The sequence below is a fragment of the Schistocerca gregaria genome, chromosome 7, assembly GCF_023897955.1.
Source record: "Schistocerca gregaria isolate iqSchGreg1 chromosome 7, iqSchGreg1.2, whole genome shotgun sequence".
Classification (NCBI taxonomy): Eukaryota; Metazoa; Arthropoda; class Insecta; order Orthoptera; family Acrididae; genus Schistocerca; species Schistocerca gregaria.
In genome coordinates this window covers 301,404,144-301,430,003 of record NC_064926.1, presented here as the reverse complement: position 1 = coordinate 301,430,003, position 25,860 = coordinate 301,404,144, and the positions used below count along the sequence as shown (strand labels likewise).

Genomic DNA, 25,860 nt, shown 5'->3' with positions numbered 1-25,860 from the left:
GAAATTTTTACACAAAATTTATTCGCATTTGCGAATATGGCAACCATCAGCTGTAAAATGGAGTGACGACAATTAAAATGTGTGCCGGACCGGGACTCGAACCCAGATTTCCCACTTTTCGCGGGCGGTCGCCTTAATGTTAGGCTATCGGAGCACGACGCACGGCCTTACTCAAACATATGGATGCCAACCACGTATCTACAACCTGTACTCGTACAGCCGTTGTGTTTATTCCCGTACAGGGGAGACAGCGTCACGAAGTTTTAATTATCACCCAGAAAAAAATCGAGCTGAGACGAAGAAAACTAGTGATGGTGGTACTCCTCTATATATTCACCATTCAGAGAGGCACGTGTATCACGAGAACGGATTACTGAGGGAGATCTTGGCTCAATGAATCTGCATATTCCAGTCAAAAATCACTTCAACATCCTTGAAATGACTACCACATAATGGTTTCTTCATCTGAGGTAAGAGGGAGAATACGGGAGGCTGAGGTAAAATTTGATGGCCCAAGGAAGCAGCATGTGTGAAAGCAAGTGCTGTGCAGATAAGTTGGGGCGCTGTCGTACATCGGACACAGAACCTTGAACAACTTACGGCGACACGTCATCTCATCAGCCTCCAGTTATCTCGTTAGGAGATTTCGGTTATTATGATCCAGTGACAGTTAACCAGTACGAACTTAATCTAAGAGCACAGCACCACCGCAGTCCCATAAGCGAACGGTGTTTGACAGTCAATCTTTTTCGACAGTGAAGAATCCACATATTTCCACTATAATTTTGTTCTTTTGTCTCGAGGCTATAGTAATACAGCCATCACTCGTACAAGGCGATCAGGCAAGTCACCTGGTTGGCTAGACATAGTTTCTTTCTTGGGGCCTTCGTCTCACTTCAACGCAGGGTCAGCCGAGTTACTATTGATTTGGCAGTGTTCGTTGCAGAGGGTAACTGGGTGCCCTTCCTGCCGCCGCCCCGAAACCCCCGGGACAGCTGTCAGCGTCTAGAGTAAGTCATGGAATAGTGCGAACGTTTTTCAAATGTCTGCGAGACGTGTAACTGAGGAACGTGGGGACCAGCCCAGTATGCACTTAGTGGGATGTGGAAAATCGCCTAAAAACCACATCCAGGCTGACATACCGGCCCTCGTTAATCCGCCGGGAGGATTCGATCCAGGGCCGGCGCGCCTATCCGAGTCCAGGAAGCAGCGCATTCGCATTCTCGGCTACCCTGGCGGGTCCCGTTGGCTAGACAAAGTGATCCAGCATGTACCAAGCTGACTGACAGAATGGACTGTGAGCATACTAATGAAAACATATTTTTGAAGTTGTCCAGAAGGTGTGATAGGCTGATTATTTTTATTTTCATTTTTTAATTGGTTACTGCAAAAAACGTGACCAAAAAAACGCGACAAAACTATATCCTTATTTCCATCACTCTATTAAATTTTTAAAATTTCAAACAACTGTGCTATAACTTTACAACGTCCTATACATTAAGAAAATGATTGATTTTTTTTTATTTCTGATAATATTTGTAGACCGCAGGACTTCTGTTATGGACACGTGTCTGTTTGGGCAGAGCAACTTTAGCTCCTCGGAGTGGGGGCATAATGATGACTGAATTTCTTAAGAAAATCGTAAAATATTGTCCAAGAGTCAGTAAAAAATGAGCAAAAGGATTTACGTTGATTGCTTCATTCATTTTTCGCTTATTTTATAGGCTGACTGAGGAGAACGGACTCTTAAATGCCCCATCAATCAAAATGTAGTGAATTAAAATTAGTGTGATAATCTATTACGTAAATTATGGCCGCAGACTGAGGTACTACATGATTCTTTTATCGGTGTCAAATTTCATAAAATGAACCGACAAAGGGTGTACTGAAGTGTATCAAGACCTACTGTTTTTCTACCTGCCCCGGAGCAGATAATGGGAGCGCTAAAATTGGTTTACAACAGTACCATGTACACAGCTCCAGCCACAGCGAACACAAGACAGGTAAAACATTGCATCCTTCGCCCTCAGTGCCGATATCACCAGTGGCCACTTGCTCTCTATGCAGGTCTAGAACTAGTAAGAAGGTTTACTGAGAACACAGTGAAGTTATTAAGTATAGGAGGCAAGTGAAAGGGTTAAGGAATAGAACAGTTCGGAGTAGCTAGTTGTAAGGTGTAGGAGAGAGTAGCGAGCGGCAGTACCTGTGACAGGCATCAGGGTGGAGCCCTGCTTCATGAGGGCGCCGTAGACGAACCAGACGCAAGAGCTGAGCGGGAAGATGCGCGTGAGGCGCGCCGAGCCGGCGCAGAGGCGCACGCGCACCAGGATGATGAAGTAGATGGCGGGCCCCATCAGCACCACGGAGGCCAGCACCAGGTACCAGACGGTGGCGTCGAACGGCGCCAGCAGGCCCGTGCCCGACGCCGACACCAGCGGCCGCTTCATCAGGAACACCCAGGGCGCCTCGGCCAGGCTCTCCGAGTGCTGCACCAGCTTGGCGTGCTGCGAGAACTGCGGCAGGTAGCCGACCGCCACGTCCACCTGCTGTCACACGCCGGGACGGTTCCGTTAGGCACCCTTCACCAGCAGCAGTTTCTCACAAAAACCAATGGACAGGTTGAGCCAACCTTGCCCCAGGGGACTAGGACACCGGGGACCTCCCTCGCAGGCGGGTGCAGCTTAAGACGCTAGATTCACCTCGGTAGCGCTTCTCCGTGACGCCACTATGACGTGTACATGTGCAGTTTTGACCATCTGGAACGTCTATCTAATTTCGTGGTCGTATCGAGACTGAGCGCGGCGAGTCCCCTGTAGAACGGTCATCCATCTTGCGTTTACAAAGAGGTATCACAGCAGTAACCCTGAGTCTCATGATTTCCCTTGCTAGTAGGCACTATCGATCTGAAATAATGAGGCTCATTGCCGACCGGAGTGGCCGAGCGGTTCTAGGCGCTACAGACTGGAACCACGCCACGCGATCGCTACGGACACAGATTCGAATCCTGCCTCAGGCGTGCATGTGTGTGATGTCCTTTGCTGTTTACACTGTTATTAAGAGGATTGGAAACAATACAGATGCCCAGCCACACGCAGTGAAAAATAAGGAAATGATTTGTTCATCGTGAAACGATTACATAAACGTACAGCAGTACCTAGAAAACAAAAGACGTCTTCTCAGAAACACACAAAATGTGCGCCGGTATGCAGTCACATTAGCCTGCCGCAGTGGCCGAGCGGTTCTAGGCGCTTCAGTCTCGAACCACGTGATCACTACAGTCGCAGGCTCGAATCCTGCCTCAGGCGTGGATGTGTGTGATGTCCTTAGGTTAGTTAGGTTTAAGTAGTTCTAAGTTCTAGGGGACTGATGACCTCAGAAGTTAAGTCCCATAGTGCTTAGAGCCATTTGAACCAATGTGGCTCATTGCTGTCTCCAGTACCTAATTATTTCTATGCATGAAAGTAATGTGTGGATAACAACGTTCACGTTTTAGGACGGATAAATTACATATTCGGTTGCTGTTACGTGCATATTCCACTTTATATGGATTGATGACGGATGCGTTTTATATCCAGCTATTTTTACAAAACCGATCATGCCCCAAAAGGGTGAAACGCGTCACTGACATTAATTAATTTCGCAATCAAAACTGTTGTTATTCTGAAATAAAAAAGTTAGATTGTTTTCAGAAATGGCTTGCAAATACCCAACCATTGTGTGTGTGTGCCTCATTAGTGTTCGAAAAATTAAACGGATTTATTGACTGCATGCCAATGGATATGTCATATCTTCCCTCATCTTATTCGATTTGACCTCGTTTTAATTTATGTGTTTATTCATTTGAGGCCCATATACGTAATGTAATTTTGACTAGCTACATATACAAAATTATACATGCTTTGCAAGCCAGAATAATAAATTTTGTCTAGCTGCATATACAAAATTATACGTCCTTTGCACGCCAGAATAATAAATGTAGTATTACAATAACACTCTCCTCGAACCGTAAAAAGATTGTTAATATGGAGTATGGTTGTGACTATGGTGTCTTGCTCACGAATAAGAGCAGCAAGTCATATATTCAGTTGGTACATCCATTGCAATTTTGGAAACTATTCTTGCCTTTTCTTTCTCTGGAAGTGGGAACTTGCCAACTTCATACTCGTTTTTTACATACCGTTAGTGTGTACTGTCCGCCCCGATAGCTGAGTGGTCAGCGCGCCGGTCTGTCACGCCAAAGGGCCCCGGTTCGTTTCTTGGATGGGTCAGAGATTATCTCCGCTCGGGCACTGGGTGTTGTGTTGTCCTCATTATCATTTCATCGTCATCAGTGGAAGGGAACGGGAAACCACCACTGGAGTCACTTCCCTAGACGCTCATGCCTCTGACGAGGCTTCCTCCATGACGATACCTGCCGTAAGGCAGAACACAAAGTTTTTTTTAATTATGTACTACAAAAAGTACTTAGCTGGGAACTTCCCCAATGGTAAAAGTGTGTTCGTTGCGTGAAGTGTGTTCTAATTTGTGCGAAAAATTACATTTCACTGCGGTGATAATGAACTCCTTCGTCTGTATTTTTGAAAGTAACTAAACAACGAGGAAAAACAAATGCAGCTACATTCCTGTAAGATATTCTTGTTTGGAAAAGAGATCTCCTAAATAACTAGCTTGTAAATTTTCTTTTATACTTCATAGACGTCTAGGACTAAGTTACCTTTTAATTACTTTTCAAATATATCAGTCTTTTATGCGTTTTTTAATCTGAGTAGTACTTACATTGTTTTACCCGATGATCAACGTATTTCGAACATTTACTGACATTTGCGTGTTCCATGCATAACCTAAATTATTGACAATTACATCTCACTCCTGAGACAGAGCGTTCTTATCTGTACACAGCATCAAATATTATAGAACATACTTTCTTAAATTGACAATATCTCAGAACCATCTAAAAAAGCGAAGGCAAAAAATTTAAATGTAGCAAAACGCAAACCAACGCACCACCTAGATTCATTTTCGTATCCCGACACTCAAACCACTACACGATCGTAGGCTCTTGCAGTGTGTCACTTAACGTTAAACTTGAACACTCCGAAGACGTCATCTGCCATTACATTTTCAACTTATATTCAATTACAACGAATCATACTAACAGCAATGCGCATTTAAAGCAGCCTATATTCATAGGGTGCCAACGGCCTTATCACTATGGCAACACCGGCTCTGGTCAGATCACCGAAGTTAAGCGTTGCAGGGCTTGGCTAGCTCTTGGGTGGGTGACGATGCGGGGCTGCCGAGCGCTGTTGGCAAGTGGGGTACACTCAGACCTTGTGAGGCCAATTGAAGAGCTACTTGATTGGGGAGCAGCGCCACCGATCACGAAAGCTGCTAACGACCGAGAGAGCTGTGTGCTGACCACATGCCGCTCCGTATCCGCACCAGGTGCTGAGGATGACACGGCGGTCGGTCGGTACTATTGGGCCTTTCGAGGCCTCTTCGGATGGAGGGGAGCATATTCATAGTATATCGAAATAGTTTAGTACGTATCAAATGTGGCTTCTTCCACTACTCAGAATTCAATACGACCACGAAAGTCGATAGAAGTCCCCGACAGTCGGAACTTGGCATGGATACGTCACAGTGACGTCACCAAGAAGTGTTCCTGATGTGAATCTAGCACCTCCCGGTGCAGCTAGTACAGGTTACCTGCCAGAAAGGCATACTGCATGCATTCTGCGCATGCATGCGTAAAGTATTTGCCCACCCCTGTCGGAGGGGGGGGGGGGGGGGGGTATGATAACAAGACTTGTACTGTCGCGGGCGCTACCTCAATGCCTCAGCTGTATCCTCAGTCCTGCCCACCAGCGCGGTTGCTGGCGAGCAGATATTCAAACTGGAACAGCCTAATACAGTAGAATCTTCTCCTAAGCTCCCGGATAAACGAGTTCCATGCAGGGTCGCATTAATGCAGAGGCTATTTAAATTACAGCTTTCTGACTGTCGCATTAAGACTTAAAATAAAAAATAAAGTCTTCGTCTTAACACTATAGTGCGTGGCCCTTATATTAGTACAAGGCATGGATCTAACTATTTTGTATGGGCTTCTTCGGCTGAATCGCTAAGAAGGTCTAAGGCTTTTCTCCAGTTAGCTATGGTCACAGGTTCGAATCCTGCCTCGGGCATGGATGTGTGTGATGTCCATAGGTTAGTTAGGTTTAAAGTTCTAGGGGACTGATGACCACAGAAGTTAAGTCCCATAGTGCTCAGAGCCATTCGAAACATTTTTCCTCTCCAGTTACTCGTCAGTTAGTGTGGTGTGGCAGAAGAAGATAGCTAAAGAAAAGCAGAAATCTAAATTTTACGTTCATGCAGGAGAATTGTAGAAACATCCTTTAGTTTGACCATCGCAGAGACGCCTGTATGGAGGACGTAGTAATAGGCGTCCCTGGCACAGAGAAACAACTGAAAGAGTCCGGATGGAACCCTAATTTGGTTTCATAAAGAGTACTCTACAGCACTGGTTCCTTACTCAGTTTGCATTTATCCCGAATCTTTCGTCCGAAGCAAGCTCCAAGCGACTGGAAGAGAGCGCAGGACGCACCTGCAGGGTGAGAGGACGGACCTGCAGAATTACAGACCAATATCCTTAACATCGTTTTACTGCAGAATTCTTGAACAGATTCTCTGCTCGAATATAATAAGTAAGTGGTTCGATGACTTCTTAAGTAATAGAACCCATTAAGTTGTCCTCGACGACGAGTATTCATCAGCGGCAAAGAGTATTGATAGGTGTGCGCCAGGGAAGTGTGATAGGACCGCTGTAATTTTTTATATACACGATTTATCTGGAAGATAGGATAAGCAGCAATATAAGGATGTTTGCTGATGTTTCCGTTGTGTGTCGGATGGTGAAGCGTTGAGTGACTGTAGGAGGATACAAGATGTCTTAGACGAAATTTCTAGTTCGTGTGACGAATGGCAGCTAGTGCAAACTGTCGAAAAATGTCCGTTAGTGCAGAATAAATCGAAGGCCGCCGAGCTAGGAGAATTTAGGTCTCGTACAGAGCAGTATAGAAAATTGTTTTCTCTCGCTCTGTTTGCGAGTGAAACAAGAAGGGAAATGATTATAGTGGTACACAGAGCCCTCCGTTATGGGCCGCAGGGTGGCTTTCGAAGTATGTATATAGATCTAGATAAATTTTTCAGTGGACATCTGATACGTACACTGTCTGATGAAAAGTATATTGGGACTCCTATATCACGCGGAATTTGCGTCCAGATGACTCACTATTATAGAAGTGGGATAGGAGCAAGAAGCAAGGGTTGCGTTGTCTTTTGTCAATTTTAAGTCCTCCTAAAGGATGGAGATTGCCGGTAGATACGAAGCTTATGCTGCAGGTGATATTTACGTCGCCAGCGATTCTGTACGGATCAGATGTATAGTCAGTGGCAGCAACCACACATCTGAAGAAGCTACAATCATTGCAAAGTAAAATCCTCCGTATCACAGCAGACGCAAACAGTACACGCCAAACACTCAATTAGGGACCTGTTAGGCGAACCATCCATCTCAACGTGTATAAGGAAGAAGTCTGAAAACCTGTATGGAAAGGCTTGCACTTCACCCTGTAAGTACGCTGTTTAGGTTTTTATGTAGGTAACACCACGTACTGCTCTGTATGAAAATCGCTGACTGCGCTGTGTGCAGTCTGTGCCTGGTTAAACGCATTGTTGGAATATTCGCTTGTGTAGTGTTGGGCAGTTATATGTGAGCCGCCAGAAGTGGTGGATGTTGAGAGAGAGATGCCAGAGTTTTGAGAGGTTACTATAAGCGGACGATCTGGACGTGTGTCCGCCAGAAAATGGAAATTTGTAAAGGTGTATGATATACGATGACTTTTAAACATTATTGAGATAAATACATTGTTTGTTCTTTATCGAAATCTTTCATTTCCTAACTATGCTTATCAGTTGTTAGTGCCCTCAGTAGTTACAAACTTTTATTTAGCTGGCAGTACTGGCGCTCGCCGTTTTGCAGTAATTCGACTAACAAAGATTTTTGTGAGGTAAGTGATACATGAAAGGTATAGGTTATTGTTAGTCATGGCCATTCGTTTGTAGGGATTATTGAAAGTCAGATTGCGTTGCGCTAAAAATATTGTGTGTCAGTTTAGTGATGATCAGAATAAGTAAACAGAAAACTGAATACATTGAGTTTTTTTAGCTGTTTGGAAATGAATAACGTAAGCGTTCTTCGAGCACTGTCATTCGTAATTTTTCACAGGGGACGTTTCAACCCCACCATATCATTTATCACTTAGGTACAGATTACCCCCAACGCTTCAGATAAGAGACTCGTAACCAAAGTCAACACGTAGTTTAGGCTACAACAGATTGCAGATAATAATCATACAACCACACCATCATTCAGATACATAATCACCACCATTTTTCATAAATCATTGAAGCCATTCTGGAAGTCAGATGGGCAAAGCCAAGTGTTGCTTCAAAGAAGCGAATAGACATACATCCAGACACTATGCCGTCAGTAGAAAAGCAGTAGCACTAGAATGGGTTGTTCAGGAGAACTCGGTGACTTCGAACGTTGACTAGTTACTGGACGTCACCTGAGAAACTAATCTATCAGGGACATTTCAATCCTTCTAAAGCTGCCCAAGTGGACTGTTGTTGATGTGATTGTGAAGAGTAAATGCAAAAGCCACGCAGACCTCGTCTACTTACGAACGGGGACCGTCGAGCATTGTGGAAGCAGGTTGTAAAAAACTCAATGACATCAGAGGGCTCACTCATGGGCTCAGTGCCACCAGCTGTTCAGCTATTGTGCGTAGGGAGCAGCTCTTCATAGGCCCCGCATTTTTGTAGTCAGTGCTAAGTGATGCTTGAAATGGTGTAAAGGGAGACGGCACTGGCCGCTGGATGAAAACAAACAGTTATTTGGAGTAGCTTCATACACTGTGGCAACCCGATGGAAGGGTTAGGAACTGGTGAAAGTTAATGCCATCGTGTGTAGTGCTAACAGTGAAGTACAGAGGAGGTAGCGTTACAGTATTGGAGTGTTTTTAGTGTTTATGGTTCGGTGTCCTTATTGAGCTTAAGGAAACGCTAATTGCAGAAGGATATGACTACATTTTACTGCATTGTGCACAGCGTAAGGTAGAGCAATAGCTCAGAGACAGTGACTATTTGTATCAACATGAAAATGCACCCTGTCAAAGCAGCATCTATGAGGCAACGGCTTGTGGACACTAACACTTCTGTAACCCACTGGAACATCTTTCGAATAACTCAGAACGTCCATCACTATCTTTTTTGGTTTCGGATTTTGAGGAAATATGGTCTGCCATTCATCCATAGACATTCAGATACCTAAATGAAATTGTTCCCAGCAGAGTTCAAGCCATCATATTAATTTCCAATATTAGATGTCCGGATACTTCTGAACAGCTAGTGTATTGAATCAGTGTCTGCTCTGCACGTCACTCGCATCAAATTTTTCAGTGGTACCCAGTCAAACGCATTGCACTTCACTTGTCAAAACCACTAATACTTTTAAAAGAATGATTTACGGATTTTTGGCAGTTATAAGTGAATTTCAAATGACTGAAAAGGCGGTTTCTTACATCCCTGATCTACAAATGTTGCTAAATTAGTCTCACGCCGCTTTTTTCTGTCTGTGTGTGGTTTCTAATCACAGGAAATAGTGTGCGGATTTTGATACAGTTAATTAACAGATAGACTGATTCACAAGGAATGTTTTTGTATAGTATTTATCATCGTGTAATACATGTACTGTTATCTGTTCCACAGCCATACACATTATAAAAATGTATGTCTGAATATTCCACACCTGTTCCCAAAACCTCCGAACCAATTACTGCCAACCTTGGTACACATATCCCTTATTGTCAGGCGACAATCGCTGTGGAGATAAGGATCAACTACCTGTCATAATTCAGGAGATGTGACGTCATAAACAACCAGATGCATTAAAAACTGCCGCATCGTGCACGTAGTTTACATTTATTTCTTCTTTCCTTTTAACTCTATTCACAACATATTTCGCACTGTATCCATATATGCCGTTGAATATTCCTACGTTCATACATCATTCTACGGCACATAGTTCAAGAGCTATGGTGTCATAAACACTGGGATGCGTGAAAGAATACCGCATCTTGCTTGAAGTTTTAATACATTTATTCTTTACTACTAAGACACTTCTGCAGTCGAGTCGGTTTAAGGTAATTCCTGACATTAAGCAGCGCTTTTGACAGCTTTCAACCGTGATCATCACATACCGAGCCCACTGAAGGAGTAGTGAAGGGCGGGGAAATTTATACATGCATGCAGTCACATGCAGGCTGAATCAAAAAGTCTAAATGACACGGAGTTTTCCTGATTGTTGCTGCACCCTGCTGGCAGGCCTATAAATTAAGCGCCACACATGTTCAGCCATTTTCAAGTTGTGTTATGGCAGCAGTCAAATGAGGTTTATTTTAAATGTGTTTGATGTAATTTTTGTCAGCTGTAGGTAGATGTTAGGTCGTACTACAAGTTCCTTTAATGTAATGTTTTGTATATCAACTACTGGTCCTAGATGCAACCTCCCGTTTAATTGTAGATTTGTCTCGATATTTGAACTAGGACACGACTACTGCTTAGGTTAGCCACTGAATTCACTTTTAGGGTATCGGCACGTGACTCTTCAAGTATGTAGCATTTCGCCCTTGAGAGACAAATTTTAATGTATTCGTTTAGAACAATGTGAGACCTTCAGAGACATTGGCCTTGAAGACCTCCCGAATGCAAAAATGGAAATGAGGTGGTTGCTTCTACAAAGAAACCAGATTTTCCAGAAAGGAGTCAAAAACAGTTTTCTGAAATCAGCAGCAGAAGAAGAGGTTCCACTTTTGGTATAAGAGGCCTCAACAAAATCAACTAAAAGTTCAGGTGTCAAGCACGTTAGTTCATCTGACACATCACCTATTCCAAAACCAAAAAAAGTTATTCCTCAGGCAAAACGAGCTAATGGAAAGCGTAAGGGAAAGTCACTGATCCTTGCAGCAATCTCAGACAAGGAACAACTACAACTGGAGCTCTCAATAAGGAAAAAAAAGAACCTATGAAAAAGAAAGTTGAAGAAAACAAGAAAAGAAAACTTAAAGATGAAGAAGATAAATGTACAATTCTATAATTCAAAAAGGCTAAAAGAAGAAGCAGACGCCTTACAATAAACTAGAAAATGAGAGAAGCAGCAGGATGACCTAAATCTCGAATTAAAGGTCAATTGTGATGACAATGAAATGGCTGATGCTGATCCAATGGCGTTTTCAGAGGATGTTTGTTTAATTTGTAGAGAGTGTGAGTAAGATGGATAACTATTTTAGATATGTGTTTCGTGAAGTAGATTCAGCCATGAAGAATGTATCATCTGGAACAGTTCAAAAAATTACAAGTGTGATGTTTGCTACACAAGAAAATGAACTCTTTTCATGCCTATAAAAACTAAAAATGATTACAATAAATTATTACAGAACATAATTATTTTGTTCATTAATGTATTGTTAGTATATGTAATTAATAAACTAATAAAAATAATGTGTATTGTCCATTTTTATGCAATATTTGTTTTGCATGTTGTTACCCCACACCATGCATGTCATTATCCTAAGGGGTATACCTCACAATTACTATTTGTTTATTTTAATGTTCAAAATTAATTTAATATTGATAATTCTTTCCAATCACTTGCAGTGTGTCAAGAAATGTCCATAGTATGGTATGTGTTTGTTTTTGTAGGTTATTATCGATGCAATGAACAATTTATCTTGATTATTTTCTTAGGTGTATGTATTTCCATCACCCGTTCCTACGTATAAAGTCTCGTTTCCAATAGAAAACGGGCAGAATGAATACCTGAGAAATTCTTGTCAGCTACTTTAACAACACACTAGTCTCTTTACACATCGTCCTAATAGATACAGTGAAAACATTATTGGACAAATTACTGTGCACACATTAGCATTAAGGAGTTATTTTTCCTGCACTCCATACGTGAACGGAACAAGCAAATACCTTGTATCTGGTACAAAGTGAAATACCCTATGCTACTCACTCCAGAGTGATTTACTGAGTATAACTGTGTGTACCAGCACTCTTGTATACGAGCTATTACCAGCACCAGCACAAGAAGTCACTGATATTCCAAAGATTATTCATCTGTAATATCAGTGAAGGGAGTGGCAGAGTAGAACTCTGGCAGTACCAAGACAAGGCTGCAAAAGATTTTCGTTGCATCCTTTGTAGAAACTTAGTCATAAGAGTCACGGTCCACATAGAACATCATGGCCAGCCCTACAGCGCTACTGGTGATGTCATACATTGCGTTCCAACATCCTCCAGAGTGGTGTAGCTTCCATCGACTCTTGTGCCGCTGTTGATCTCGATAGATGCAGCATATTGAATTGTCAGCAGTACAATTACTGTTCAGATCTCAGTTTCTGGAATGACAGTGGCTCTCTCTGTCAGATGGTAGTGAGATTTTGTTCCTCATGAAACCATAACAAAGTATAGCAATTCTCTTTAATCCTACTAAAAAAATAACCTTGTTAATGTGTTGCCACAGATGACTGGCTTTTAACAAGGCTGTCAACGTAATACAGTAAAATATTGGGGGTCCTATTTAAGACAAACTGCAAAGCTAAAAATCTGTTGCAGGAATCACTCTTACGGTTCAACTGTAGTTTAGCTGTTTATTTATTTACTTTGGTGTGCTGTGGTGAAATATATCCAATGAGACAGAACATTATGACCACCTCTGGAACGCAATACAGCAACAATTCTATGTAGCTCTGGTTCGACAGATCCTCGATAGGTTTCCAGAGGTATGAGGCATCCGCTACCTACCCACAGGTCACTACAGTTCTCATAGATTACAATCTTGTGTTTCGTGGGTGCGGAGCTGGCACCTAATAGCATCCCAGCTGTCATCCATCGAATTCATATCAAGCGAATTTGGTGCTTAAGAGATCAAGCTTCGAAACCACTGCAGCACAGTTTTGGTCCTGTGATAAGAACAAGCTACCCTATAGAAAGATGCCATGGCCAGCAGGAAAGATAACTAGCACGACAGAATGCAGCCGATTCGCAATTATGTTTATATAGACCACCGCTGTCGTGGTGTCTTCGATTAGTTCAACGAGCACCATGGCAGAGCCCTGCTGATGTTGCCCATAGCATAACATTGTCTGCCAGCGTGCACCAGTAGCACCGTAGACGTCACGCCTCAGTTCAGTGAGTGTGGAGGCTGAGCAGGTAAGTTGGTAGCACTATAGGTGAAGGAGGCCGAGCATAGGGGGCTGGTGAGGGTAGATGCCATACGCTTAAATACAGGAGAAAATGTGCTTAAATGCACACTCAACTGCGACAAGGAATGTGGAAGCATCACGCTGGTGTAGCGCAGGTCAGGACTAGAGCTGGGTCGTTCGCGAACATACGGGTCCAAAGGAACGGTTCACCAAGATGAACCGAACGACCGAGGAACGAATTCTAACGAACGGTCTTTCATAGTTCACTTAGGTCTCGGCTTTCTACTTATAGCTCCCGGGAACGGGAAACGGTCGGTCTCGTTCCCCGAGGAGCACGTCGGCCGGTCTCCTTCCAGCCTCGGTCCCGTTCCCGTATGTCTCGGTCACGGTCTCGCTCGGCCGGACTCGTCGTTCTTCGCGTGGCCACTCGTCTCGATTCCACTGCCGACTGTTCATAGTTCAATATCGAGTTGTTGTTCGTTTCGTTCGCTTCGCACGCGCACTCTAGATCTGTTTCAAATCTTTTTTCAACTCTGAACTTCGGGTTCTTTTCGTATTCTGTTCAGTGTCCACGACCGGTAACTAAAATGTATTTTATAATTACGTAAATTACATAAAAATTACGTGGTATGTAATACATCCATCATTTCAGGTTTTAAGTAGGCTGTTTTGGTTTTTTTATTGGTAACGCCTAGCGCTCTGTATGAAAATCACTGGCTGTGCCGTGTGCAGTCTGTGGCTGGTTTGCATTGTTGTCTGCCATTGTAGTGTCGGGCAGCGGCAGCTGGATGCTAACAGCGGGTATCGTTGCGCAGTTGGAGGTGAGCCGCCAGCAGTGGTGGACGTGGGGAGAGAGATGGCGGAGTTTTGAAATTTGTAAGAATTGGTGTCACGTACTGATATATATATTATGACTATTAAGGTAAATACATTGTTTGTTCTGTATTAACATCTTTCATTTGCTAACTATGCCTATCGGTAGTTTGTGCCTCCAGTAGTTTGAATCTTTTATTTAGCTGGCAGTAGTGGCGCTCGCTGTATTGCAGTAGCTTGAGTAACGAAGATTTTTGTGAGGTAAGTGATTTGTGAAACATATAGGCTAATGTTAGTCAGGGCCATTCTCTTGTAGGGATTATTGAAAGTCAGATTGCGTTGCGCTAAAAAATATTGTGTGTCAGTTTAAGCACAGTCGTGTATAAATTTTTCAAAGGGGACGTTTCAAGGTAACAAAACGGCGTATCAGCTTACTTCACTATTTCGATAAACAGCAGAAGAAGTGCTTGTAAAAGGGCATAATTTTGTTGTTGTTACACATGGAAAGGTCGTCGGCACGGCACACACTGGTGGCCATTTTCCGTCTTTTTTTGGCACAAGATAAAGAGCATGTTCAATGTAATGGAAGGCAGACCAACTTACAACCGAATGAAACCCACGATTTGTAATCGAGTGTATGGTGTCAGATTTTGTAAAGAGAATATGAGAACTCCTACAATATTATTACAGTGGTACTGGGTGGCGCACGAAAAACCTGCCCCGATTACTAGACTGCCCATTGTCACTTACCAATCGTCATCTATTATTTCGAAGTTCAAACAATGAACGAAGAACGCAGGTGTAGATGGATGGAAACTATGGAGAGCATGGATTTCACCCATTCTAGCCGCAAGAGCTGGAGTCTGCTAAGAAGATTGGGAGGAGCTACAACCCTACACAGACCACAGACGAGAATGACACCCACCCAGATAGCGCTGCACATAAAACAAACCTCGAAAATCCATCTAAGAACATCTGAAAAGAAGGACTTCGATCATATGATAAAAGAGGTAATGAAGAACAAACAAGAGAACACAGATCTGATAAAAGATGTAGAGTTTCAAGACATCAATAACGCACTGAAAGGAGTGAAAGCTGGCAAAGCAGCAGGAGTAGATGGAATCCTACCAGAATTCCTTAAAAATCTAGGACCAGCAGGAAGAAACTGGCTAGCAAAACTCTTCTCTCAGTGCATCAAGCAGAACAAACTACCTTCTATATGGAAAGAAGCCAAGGTAGTCGCTGTCCTGAAACCAGGGAAGACTGGAGAAAACCCCAAACATTTTAGACCAATTTCTCTTTTATGCACTGTATATAAATTATTTGAGAGAATTCTGATGACCAGACTCTCCCCAGATATAGAACCCTCCCTGCCAAAGGAGCAAGCAGGTTTTAGGTCTAAAAGAAATTGTTGTGATCAAGTCCTTGCCCTCACAACCTTTATGGAAAAGGGTTATCAGGATAAGAAGAAAACTGGCGTTGTCCTTTTGGATCTAACCTCAGCATACGATACAGTGTGGAGGGATGGCCTACTTTATAAACTGACGGAAAAACTCAGAGCAGCCAGACCTATAATCTTATGAAGAACATTCTAACTGGAAGAAAAATTAGAGTTACTCTTAATGGCAGAACCAGCAGATGCATAGCGCTCAACAACGGACTCCCACAGGGCTCGGTACTGGCCCCCTTATTGTTTAACTTGTACACTGCGGATATCCCAGAAACAGCGTCCCGTAAGTTTATATACGCGGACGATATGGCAATAGCTTATCAAAGCAAATATTTTGAAACAATAGAGCGGAAATTGAACGAAGACCTAAACCTGCTGCACCTATACTACACCAAATGGCATCTCCAACCAAATCCAGACAAGACAGTAAGTGTAAACATGCATCTCAATAACAGAGCAGCCAAGAGAAAGCTGAACATCTGCATGAATAACCAGACCATTAGACATGAAGACAATCCTCGGTACCTTGGAGTGAAGCTCGACCGATCCCTAACGTACAGAGCCCATCTAGAGGACACAAAACAAAAACTGAAAACTAGAAATGCCATTCTAGCTAAACTCACCGGAACCACTTGGGGATGTGATGCAAATACCTTGAGAACTTCTGCCTTGGCACTGGTATACAGCGTGGCCGAGTATTGTGCACCTGTATGGGCCAGAAGTGTGCATGTATCAAAAATCGATATCCAGCTTAGAGAAACAATGAGAATAATATCGGGAGCACTTAAACCTACCCCTATAGATTGGCTACCCGTACTGTCCAACATAGCACCACCTGAAATCAGAAGAAATCAGCTGCTGTCAAGAGAATATAGCAAAATACTGGCAAATCCAAACCTACCCATACATCAGGACCTGACACCAAAAAACCGCCTGAGATCGAGGTCACCTCTATGGCAAATAGGTGAAGAGGTGTTTCCCTTCGACCCAGAAAATGAATGGAAAAGTTTATGGAGTAGAAGCGCAGTAAAGAACAAAAAACTAGTTACTGACCCGAGCATACAAATAGAGGGCTTTAAGCTTCCCAGAAGAGTGTGGACTACGCTGAACCGTGTGAGGACGGGTGTCGGAAGATGCAGGGAGATGATGACAACATGGGGCCTCGCGAACGACCCTCAGTGCGAATGTGGACTCAATCAATCAATGGCCCACTTGATCGAGCGTACTGTGCATGGTTTTAATGGTGAACTGGAAGATATACATAATCTCACGGACAATGCCATTGAATGGCTAAAAAAAATAAGTCATATAGTATAAAATTTTGTATTTTGTATTATGTAATTAGGTAAAGCTGAATGTCTCATTTTTAATGCTGTAATGTTCAAATTTAATATTTCGCCTTGTAAATGCCGATCGAGTAAATAATAAATTTCGAAGTTGTTTACATTAGCTTATTTGTTATTTCTTCACTGCGTAATTATTGCATATTTATCTACTCTGCTCGTAGCGGTCAACAAATCGTGCATAATTGGCGATCAGTCTGTACTCGGGGCCGGTTTTTCGTGCGCCACCTTATAATATTTCACTGCGATCAGCCGCATAACGGTACAGTTGGTTAAACGAGATGTTTTGCAGAATCACGTAAATTACAAGTGTATGAGAATTCTGTTGTGAATAAAAACACTGTACTCCAGGGGGGAGGCAAGTGCCCCCTCTTGGCACCTTGCATCTTCAGTCACCTGCACTACTAATTTTCAATTTTTCATAAGAACCATATACCAAGCACAGTGAACGGCGAACGAGTAAAAATAAACGGTTCCCAAGAAAGAGCGATCACCAGTAAACTAGTTCCCAAAGATAAACGACTAGCCCGCCTCTAGTGAGGACTCAACAGTGATGTAGTGCAGGTAGTTGAATCAGGAGCCTGCAGGTGCAAGCCTACAGTGGCATACCAGTAACTCATGTGGCCCACCTCACCGCTCTTGAAGACAGATGTGCACTTAGACATGTGCAAACAGCATATTGCGGGTGGCGAATGTCGTGAAGGTGGAAGCCCAGGACCCAAGCCAGCAGCGCAGCATACAGCCAGGAAGACGATACCATGTACAGCCAGGGAGCCGATACTCAGGCGCCTCGCACAAGGCGGTATTTTGCTGTCACTTGGTATGGCCCTTCACCAGGTGAAGGCCCAAGTTCGTGCACCTCTAATAGTCACAGAGGTGATCAAACCATAGTGACAATTGCAGTGGCGAAGTCCCACTACCTCGAGCTGGTTGCAGCCTCGATTGCGATGTCTTCATCCAGGCAGCACGTAGCAACCCAATGCGTTTTGACCAGCTGTTCGCCTGGTTGGCGGTGTATCGGACAAGACCACCGATTGGAGTAACAGGATACGTGATACATCCGACTGGGTGACATGTTTCCATTGATCCACAGTCCAAACTCGGTGTTTTGTCTACTGCAACCCTAACTGATGATGGCGGATGGTTAACATGAAAACATGTAGGGTTCAAAATGGTTCAAATGGCTCTGAGCACTATGGGACTTAACAGCTGAGGTCATCAATTCCCCAGAACTTATAACTACTTAAACTTAACTAACCTAAGGACATCACACACATCCATGTCTGAGGCAGGATTCGAACCTGCGACCGTAGCGGTCGCGCGGTTCCAGACTGAAGCGCCTAGAACCGCTCGGCCACTCCGGCCGGCTTGTTTTACAGAGTGGAGAAGCCTTCGACCTCCACATTCTACAAAGAGGCATGGGCGCCCAACACCTTGTCACCTATTTGTGCTTTCACCTTCCGTCTGGCATTTTACATAAATGTTCATAACAGGAGTAAGCGATAGTCTGACCACCTTCATCTTTCCGATATGCTCGTAACCAGGTAGCAGGCCATAACATTTTGCCCTTCATCAAAGATACTTGCGTCAGTAAATTTTCCCATTTTCGGCCCTTACCGTCGCTAGAATCATTGTCCATTCGCCTCTTCTCCCTTTACATATTTTCCTTACTCCGACAAGTGCCGGTAACACCAGCAGGTGACATTCAATATCGCAGAAGTCAGTGGTCGTAATGTTCTGGCTTGTCATTGTATATCAGACAAGACTACTACCTGACAGGGATCGATTTAAATGGACAAAAGTTAATGGAAATTTAGAAACAAAAGACTAAACATTATTATATGCTGTTGTAGGAAGGCTAATTTACAAACAAAAGCTATGGAGATGTAATCTGGGTGGCAGACCATGTAGATAAATAAATAATAAGTTAATGATAGATGTGCACTATCGAAGTTTACACACAGCGCTCACTGGGGGAACGTTTTATTCTGTATCTGTCAGTTGCACTTCTTTCCAGAAGAGCAAGTAAGATATATGCAACTACAAGATAATAAAAGAACAATATTTGAAACGCAATGTAACTGTGTTTATGTTTAGGCAACAAAGGTGCTGCTGTGCGTCGGTGCGACCTGCAGATAGCCATCTTCAGCCCTTGCCATACAGCCGAACGCCTGTCTAGACAGCGATCACGATTTTTATAAAGCGGTGGCGTCGGAGGCCTCCATCGATTTCCAGCTGCACGCTAACCTCTGCTCCGAGCTTCCGCTGCACGCGTTTCAACGACGACCACAAACAATTCGGGAAAAATGTTTGTTTTTATGTGGGCAGCTTTCGCGCTCTTTAGTTAATTAGCCAAATCAACAAACAGAATGCTACCGATACGTTATGAATAGTTCGAGAGTTAAAGAAAATTGTGGTTCCACAGCGGTCATGTGCGCGAGAATCAACAGCCGACGCAGTCTGGGACCGTATGACAAAAAACTAACGAACACATTAGCTGCTCCTTTCGCAGACATAAAGTGATACGTATCTCTCTATTACCACGGTTGCACGTTGCTTCTAAGTGCAGATGCGGAACTGTAATGAGTACCACAGAAATGGTTGGTTTTCTCTGGCACTCGGTGGCTGTTGTTGCAGTTACCACCTTCATATGGATTCTCTTTCATTAACCAAATGGCCGAAAACTCTTCGTCGTCATGGGGTACAATTTCACACAGAGAGGAACATTGTTTATTAGGAAAGATTTGAATGGGAGAAAGAATGGCTGTAGACTGCAAAATGAATTACTGCAAGAGGAAATTTTCCAACTTTGCTCCAAAGATAGGCCATCAGATCACAGATATCTCCTGATTTCACAGCGGTGTTAACAGGGCACAGGAAAACGAAGGCATACTGCCATTTATCAAAGTAACCAACGACACCATGTGTCCGTCCACTGGAGTTAACCAAACTGTGGACCAAATGTTAACGGAATGTAGCAACTTAGACAGACAGAAAAACATATTACTCAGAAGCGTAATAATGAAAGGCTTCTATTAGCCAACCAACAAAAATGACCTGTACAACCATTTACAAAAGACTTTTATAAAATCTGCAATTCTATATAATTTCAGAATGTATGGATTTGAGTCACCGATTGTAAAACAAACTCTGTATTAGATGTGTGGTTTTAGGTTTTCCCGGCGTAAGAAAATCTTGAATAGTTCTCGGTTATGTAACCGAGTGCAATCATCTAAAAGGCGTATACACTGAGGAGACGAAGAAACTGGTACACCTGTCTAACATCGTGTAGGGCCACCGCGAGCACGCAATCCAACTGCACACGCCCCAAACCATTACAGAACCTCCACCAGCTTGAACAGTTCTCTGCTGACATACAGGGTTCATGGATTCATGAGGTTGCCTGGGAACCAGGCGAGGCGAAAAGCTTTGCGTTGTGCACTCATCAAGGGTACACGAGTGGGCCTTCGGCTCCGAAAGCCCATATCGATGATGTTTCATTGAACGGTTCGCACGCTGACACTTGTTGATGGCCCAGCGTTGAAATCTGGAGCAGTCTGCATTTCTGTCACGCTGAACGATTCTCTTCAGTCAACGTTGGTCCCGTTCTTGCAGGATCTTTTTCCTCAGAAGTTAAGTCCCATAGTGCTCAGAGCCATTTGAACCATTTGTATTTCGTGAAGTAGCCTTTGGCAATTTTCAGGGGTTGTTGATACACTTTGTAGACGACACCACCCGGTTGAATACAGGAGAACTTTTCAGAATTCTGTATTAATTTACATCTACTTCACTGTTCTGCAATTCACACTTAAGTGTCTGGCACAGGGTTCTTCGAACCACCTTCAGACTATTTCTCTGCCGTTCCAATCTCTAACAGTAAGTACGTAGGATAAATGAACACTTAAATTCTTCTGAATGAGCTCTGATTTCTCTTATTTTATTGAGATGGTCGTTGGCGTTAATAAAATATTTTCGCATTCGGAGGAGATAGGAGGTGACTGGAATTTCATGAAAAGAGGTCACCGCAACGCAAAACTCTTTTGTTTTCATGATTCCCACCCCAACTCACATTTCATATCTTTGACACTTTCTCCGCTATTTCGCGATAATACAAAACGAGCTGCCCTTCTTTGGACTTTTTGCATGTCCTCTGTCGGTCCCATCTGGTAAGGATTCCACACCGCACTGCAATACTTTACCGAAGACGAGCAAGCGTAGTGTAGACAGTCTCTCTTGTAAACCTGCTGCAGCTTCTACGTGTCCTGTCAATAAAATTCAGTCTTTCGTTTGCCTTCCCTACAACATTATTTATGTGATAGTTTCAGTGTAATTTTTTCGGAATTTTAATTCTTAGTTATTTAGTTGAACTGACAGCCTTTAAATTTGTATGATTTATCATGTAACCGAAATTGAACGGATTTGCTTCCGTACTAATGTGGATGACATAACTCAATGTAGTATTGAAAGAAAATGCTACTTCTCGCACGCTACAGACATCGTATCTAAGTTATTCTGCAATTGGTGTAATCTTCTGATAACTTTACTACGTGGTAAATGACAGCATCATCTGCAGACAATCTAAGAGGCTGCTTAAATCGTCTCCTATATCGTTTATATAGATTATCAACAGCAGAGGATCTATAACGGTTGCTTGGGGAGCGCCGAATATCATTTCTGTTTTACTCGACAATTTTCCGTCGGTTACTACGTACTGTGACCTTCCTGATAAGACATCACTAATCCAGTCGTACAACATACGCGATACTCCATAGGTGCGCAATCTGAGTGGAAGTCTCTTGTGGGACATAATAACTGTCAGAGAAATTACGCAATATTTTAATTTTTTTGTATCTATAGCAAACGTTGTAATCAACTAAACTAATAAATGTAGTATTTCTCTATGTAACAGAAAGTGTTAATAAAAATAATAAATAATACTCATTCTGAGATAGAAATTCTTTTCTCCGTGTTTGATTCCAAATAAGTTTATTTTTTAATGGTATCCGCTCTAAGCAAAATACAGTTTTTCTTCTTTTATCCACAGTTCGCTGATGTTACAGCATCATCATTAGGTTTTTTATTTTCTTGCTATTAAACATCTGGAAAAATGCTCTTTACTGTCTGTGCACACATAAATTCGAGTTTTTAATCCTCCTACATGCGATCGCCTTAGAACCGTGCCTCGCAGGCGTACGCCGCCACCTTACCGGGATCTCCCTGCGGCATCTATCATTCAAATGTAGAGCATAAGCGGATGACATCGTGTTCCTTGTCCGGAATGAGGGGGAGACTCAATGAGCACTGGATAGGCTACAGGCGTATGGGATAGCAGCTGGCAGCGAGGTCAGCTTCCGAAAATCACAATGCATGCGTGTGGAGTGTCGACTAGAACCAGGAACGGAAGGACCCTTACCTGTGGTGCAAACCCTCCGATGTTTGGGTATCACCTTTCATAAGGAGACGGCGGGACAGCTACCGACGGCTGTCGCTGTGAGTCCGTACGTCAGTATGACTAAACGCCCTAAACGTCGGTGGATGTGCTGCAGCGATGATGTGCCACCTGACACACCTTCTCCCCTTGACGCGCACAATGGCTATGAGGATTCAGGCGTCTTTTGGGTGCTGTGGGACAGCTCTTACCCTCCCAGAACGAGAAGGGGGCGTTGGTTTAGTGAACGTGCACAGAAGACGCGTGCCACGTATATTAATACTATGCTAAAAGCGGGACGCAACAGGAATCACTCGCTTACGGGGACGATCATCGAAGAACTAGTACCAATATCGCATCTTCGTGCGGTCAGTGTCGGCCATATATCACCGCCGTTAAAGTATGTGCGCACGTTCATCGTTGAACACAGTTGCGTTCGACAGTGTTTACCGACATCACGACAGTCGACATCGAAGGACGAGTACCAGTTGCTTCTTCGACAGATCACCCGGAACAGAGTGGAACGGAAACATCCAGCCGTTAATTGGAACGTGGTATGGCGCACGGTACACCACCCCCACCTAGTTACAATAGTCAGGTCAACATGATACATTGTAGTGAACCGGAAAGACCTAACGAATAACAAAAAGTGCGCTATACATTTGGCGGATTCGCCCATGTGTCAGCAATGCGGCATGCTGGATAGGGACGACCACCGGCTGGTCTGCGGCGAGGAACTGGCTGTATGGACTCTAGCAAGGAAGATAATAGCGTCCATGCGGCGCACTATATACACAGCAATATCTTCCGATATAGTAATTTTTTCCACAGGAGACGTATCTTCCACGTCGTAAGACAAAAGCAGTGGCGTTGATCACAGGTATGACGGTCCATTACATGTATAGAGATACACGTCTGAACGTACTGGATTACTGGCAATCCTTGCAAGATGGACACACAAAACTGTTACGGCAACGAAAGTACAAGAACTGGTATGCAAATTTCCTAGGAATGGTTTCTGCGGACCCACCATATACTTGGGGTGTGCCGGGTGCGCAGATATGAGCGGTGGTGCTGTCGTTGTGTAACCGACCAAGTAAAGTGATCAGCTAAGGAAAACTACGCGAGTATGCGACCCAGGAAGAACTAACACTTGCACAGTTAGCAATGGAATGTTTCTTCGCATTTTGTTTTAATATCTATAAATACTTTTTAAGGGCGTCGGAGGTGGCTCCACTTTGACTTTGTTGTTATTTCAGGCTGCATAGTAGGACGGCAGCGAGGTTCCTTCCAGGACAGCTATAATGTATAAGCTCGTACTCTGGTTTTGTGAATAACAAAGGTTTCTGTTTCTCCTACCTTCCTTAAAAAATAGAGCGTAAAAAAGTGGCTAACTCACGTGCCTAGTAAGTATGGGATCCGGGTTCCATTCCCAGACTCTGTACAAATTTTCGCTCGCCGCTGAGTCTTTATACATAAGAAGTTCTTATAGCCAGATACATCTCTAGTCAGCTGTAGCTTGTCTCAAGGAGTGTGAATGTTCGTTACGACCCCTTGGAGTAAAGTCCAGTTTCAACTTCACAATACAGACTCCTGATTGGCATATCTCGTCATTTTCGATAATGCCCGCGCTTTTGCACTATGCCTACGTGCAGAGCTTTTCAGTTGTCCATTTCAGAATCACGTCATGGAGTTGGAGAAATCTTTCGGTTCTAGCTGTCAGCCTCTTAGCGATTGGCTGAGGATTAGAGTGACAGAAGAGAGTTGGAGATCGTTTAGCGCTGTTGCTCATTTTTAATTAGGCGGAAATCGGAATCTCTACACTCATTGAGCAGTGCTTTCCAGTTTCGGTGGCAAGATAGGCGGGTTGCAGACGCCTCAGTGATGACGTTGCTTTAGGCTTTTGTAAAGTACACTTCCACTCAGGGTCTACATAAACGCCTCACATTTTTAGGACAGGAGAGGTGATAGGTGAAAAGAGCCTTGCTATTGTTGTAAAGGGGTGTGAACTTAAGCAATAAGTACTAAAGTAGGTCTGAAATCATATCTTCTAGCCCTTGCTGTCGCCAGCCTTCTCCTCAGAAAGCGAATGCACGATCTTGAAGTCACGCATTCAGCTTGTTGAACTCAATGCGCATTTTGGCAACCTAATGGTGTTCACTCCCTTCTTTCTGTGTATTTTCGAAACTTAATTAACAACTTACGCAATCGCTGGCCGTGTCCATGAGTAATTAAGTGACTGTGTTTTATTCTCCCTACCCATCTGTGTCAAGGTGAGTTTCATTCCCTTATCTTATTATCAATGGTTTTTTAAGACGTCAGTGATTAACTTTCAAGTTGAGATTCGATAAATTTATTTGTTATAGCGCCCATTTTATTCCACCCACCATTAGAAGATCCTTTCCTACCATAAACTGCCTATGTGAATGTGGTACCCTTATGTTCCATGCTTAATTGCGACACCCTTTTAATATTCATTTAAATAAGATGTTTTCCGTTGCGTTTACAGTTAATTTTCATGATCATTTTGGGTGGTTCCTCACTTTCTTGGGCACCAGAATTTAGTTTTGTGCATCCTACGGGTATGCTCCAACTACATCCGACATCCCAAACTTTCGTCATTTTATGGAGAGGGTGGCATCAGCGAGAAAGACCCTTATAATTATGTTTGTTGGAAGTCGCTACGTGCTCTCATTCTCAGATAATGGATGAATATACACTGCTGGCCATTAAAATTTCTACACCACGAAGATGACGTGCTACAGACGCGAAATTGAAACCACAGGAAGAAGATGCTGTGATATGCAAATGATTCGCTTTTCAGAGCATTCACACAAGGCTGCCGCCGGTGGCGACACCTACAACGTGCTGACATGAGGAAAGTTTCCAACCGATTTCTCATACACAAACAGCAGTTGACCGGGGTTGCCAGGTGAATCGTTGTTGTGATGCCTCGCGCAAGGATAAGAAATGCGTACCATCACGTTTCCGACTTTGGTAAATGTCGAATTGTAGCCTATCGCGATTGCGCTTTATCATATCGCGACATTGCTGCTGGCGTTGGTCGAGATCCAATGACTGTTAGCAGAATGTGGAATCGGTGGGTTCAGGAGGGTAATACGGAACGCCGTGCTGGGTCCCAACGGCCTCTTATCACTAGAAGTCGAGGTGACTGGCATTTTATACGCATGCCTGTAACGGATCGTGCAGCCACGCCTCGATCCCTGAGTCAACAAATGGGGACGTTTGCAAGACAACAACCATCTGAACTAACAGTTCGACGACGTTTGCAGCAGCATAGACTATCAGCTCGGAGACCATGGCTGCTGTTACCCTTGACGCTGCATCAAAGACAGGAGCGCCTGCGATGGTGTACTCAACCACGAATCTGGGTGCACGAAGGGCAAAACGTCATTTTTTCGGATGAGTCCAGGTTCTGTTTACAGCATTATGATGGTCGCATCCGTGTTTGGCGACATCGCGGTGAACGCACGT

The 25,860-nt window shown here is 43.5% G+C and overlaps 1 protein-coding gene across 1 annotated transcript in view; it reads right to left on the bottom strand.

Annotated features, from left to right (window-relative positions):
- Positions 1-25,860, bottom strand: part of LOC126282044 (ionotropic receptor 93a) — a 139,084-nt gene that overhangs the window by 87,445 nt on the left and 25,779 nt on the right. The window contains exon 5 of the mRNA XM_049981461.1: positions 2,204-2,546. Within this exon, the coding sequence (XP_049837418.1) occupies positions 2,204-2,546 (343 nt within the window). The remainder of the gene's footprint in view (positions 1-2,203; positions 2,547-25,860) is intronic.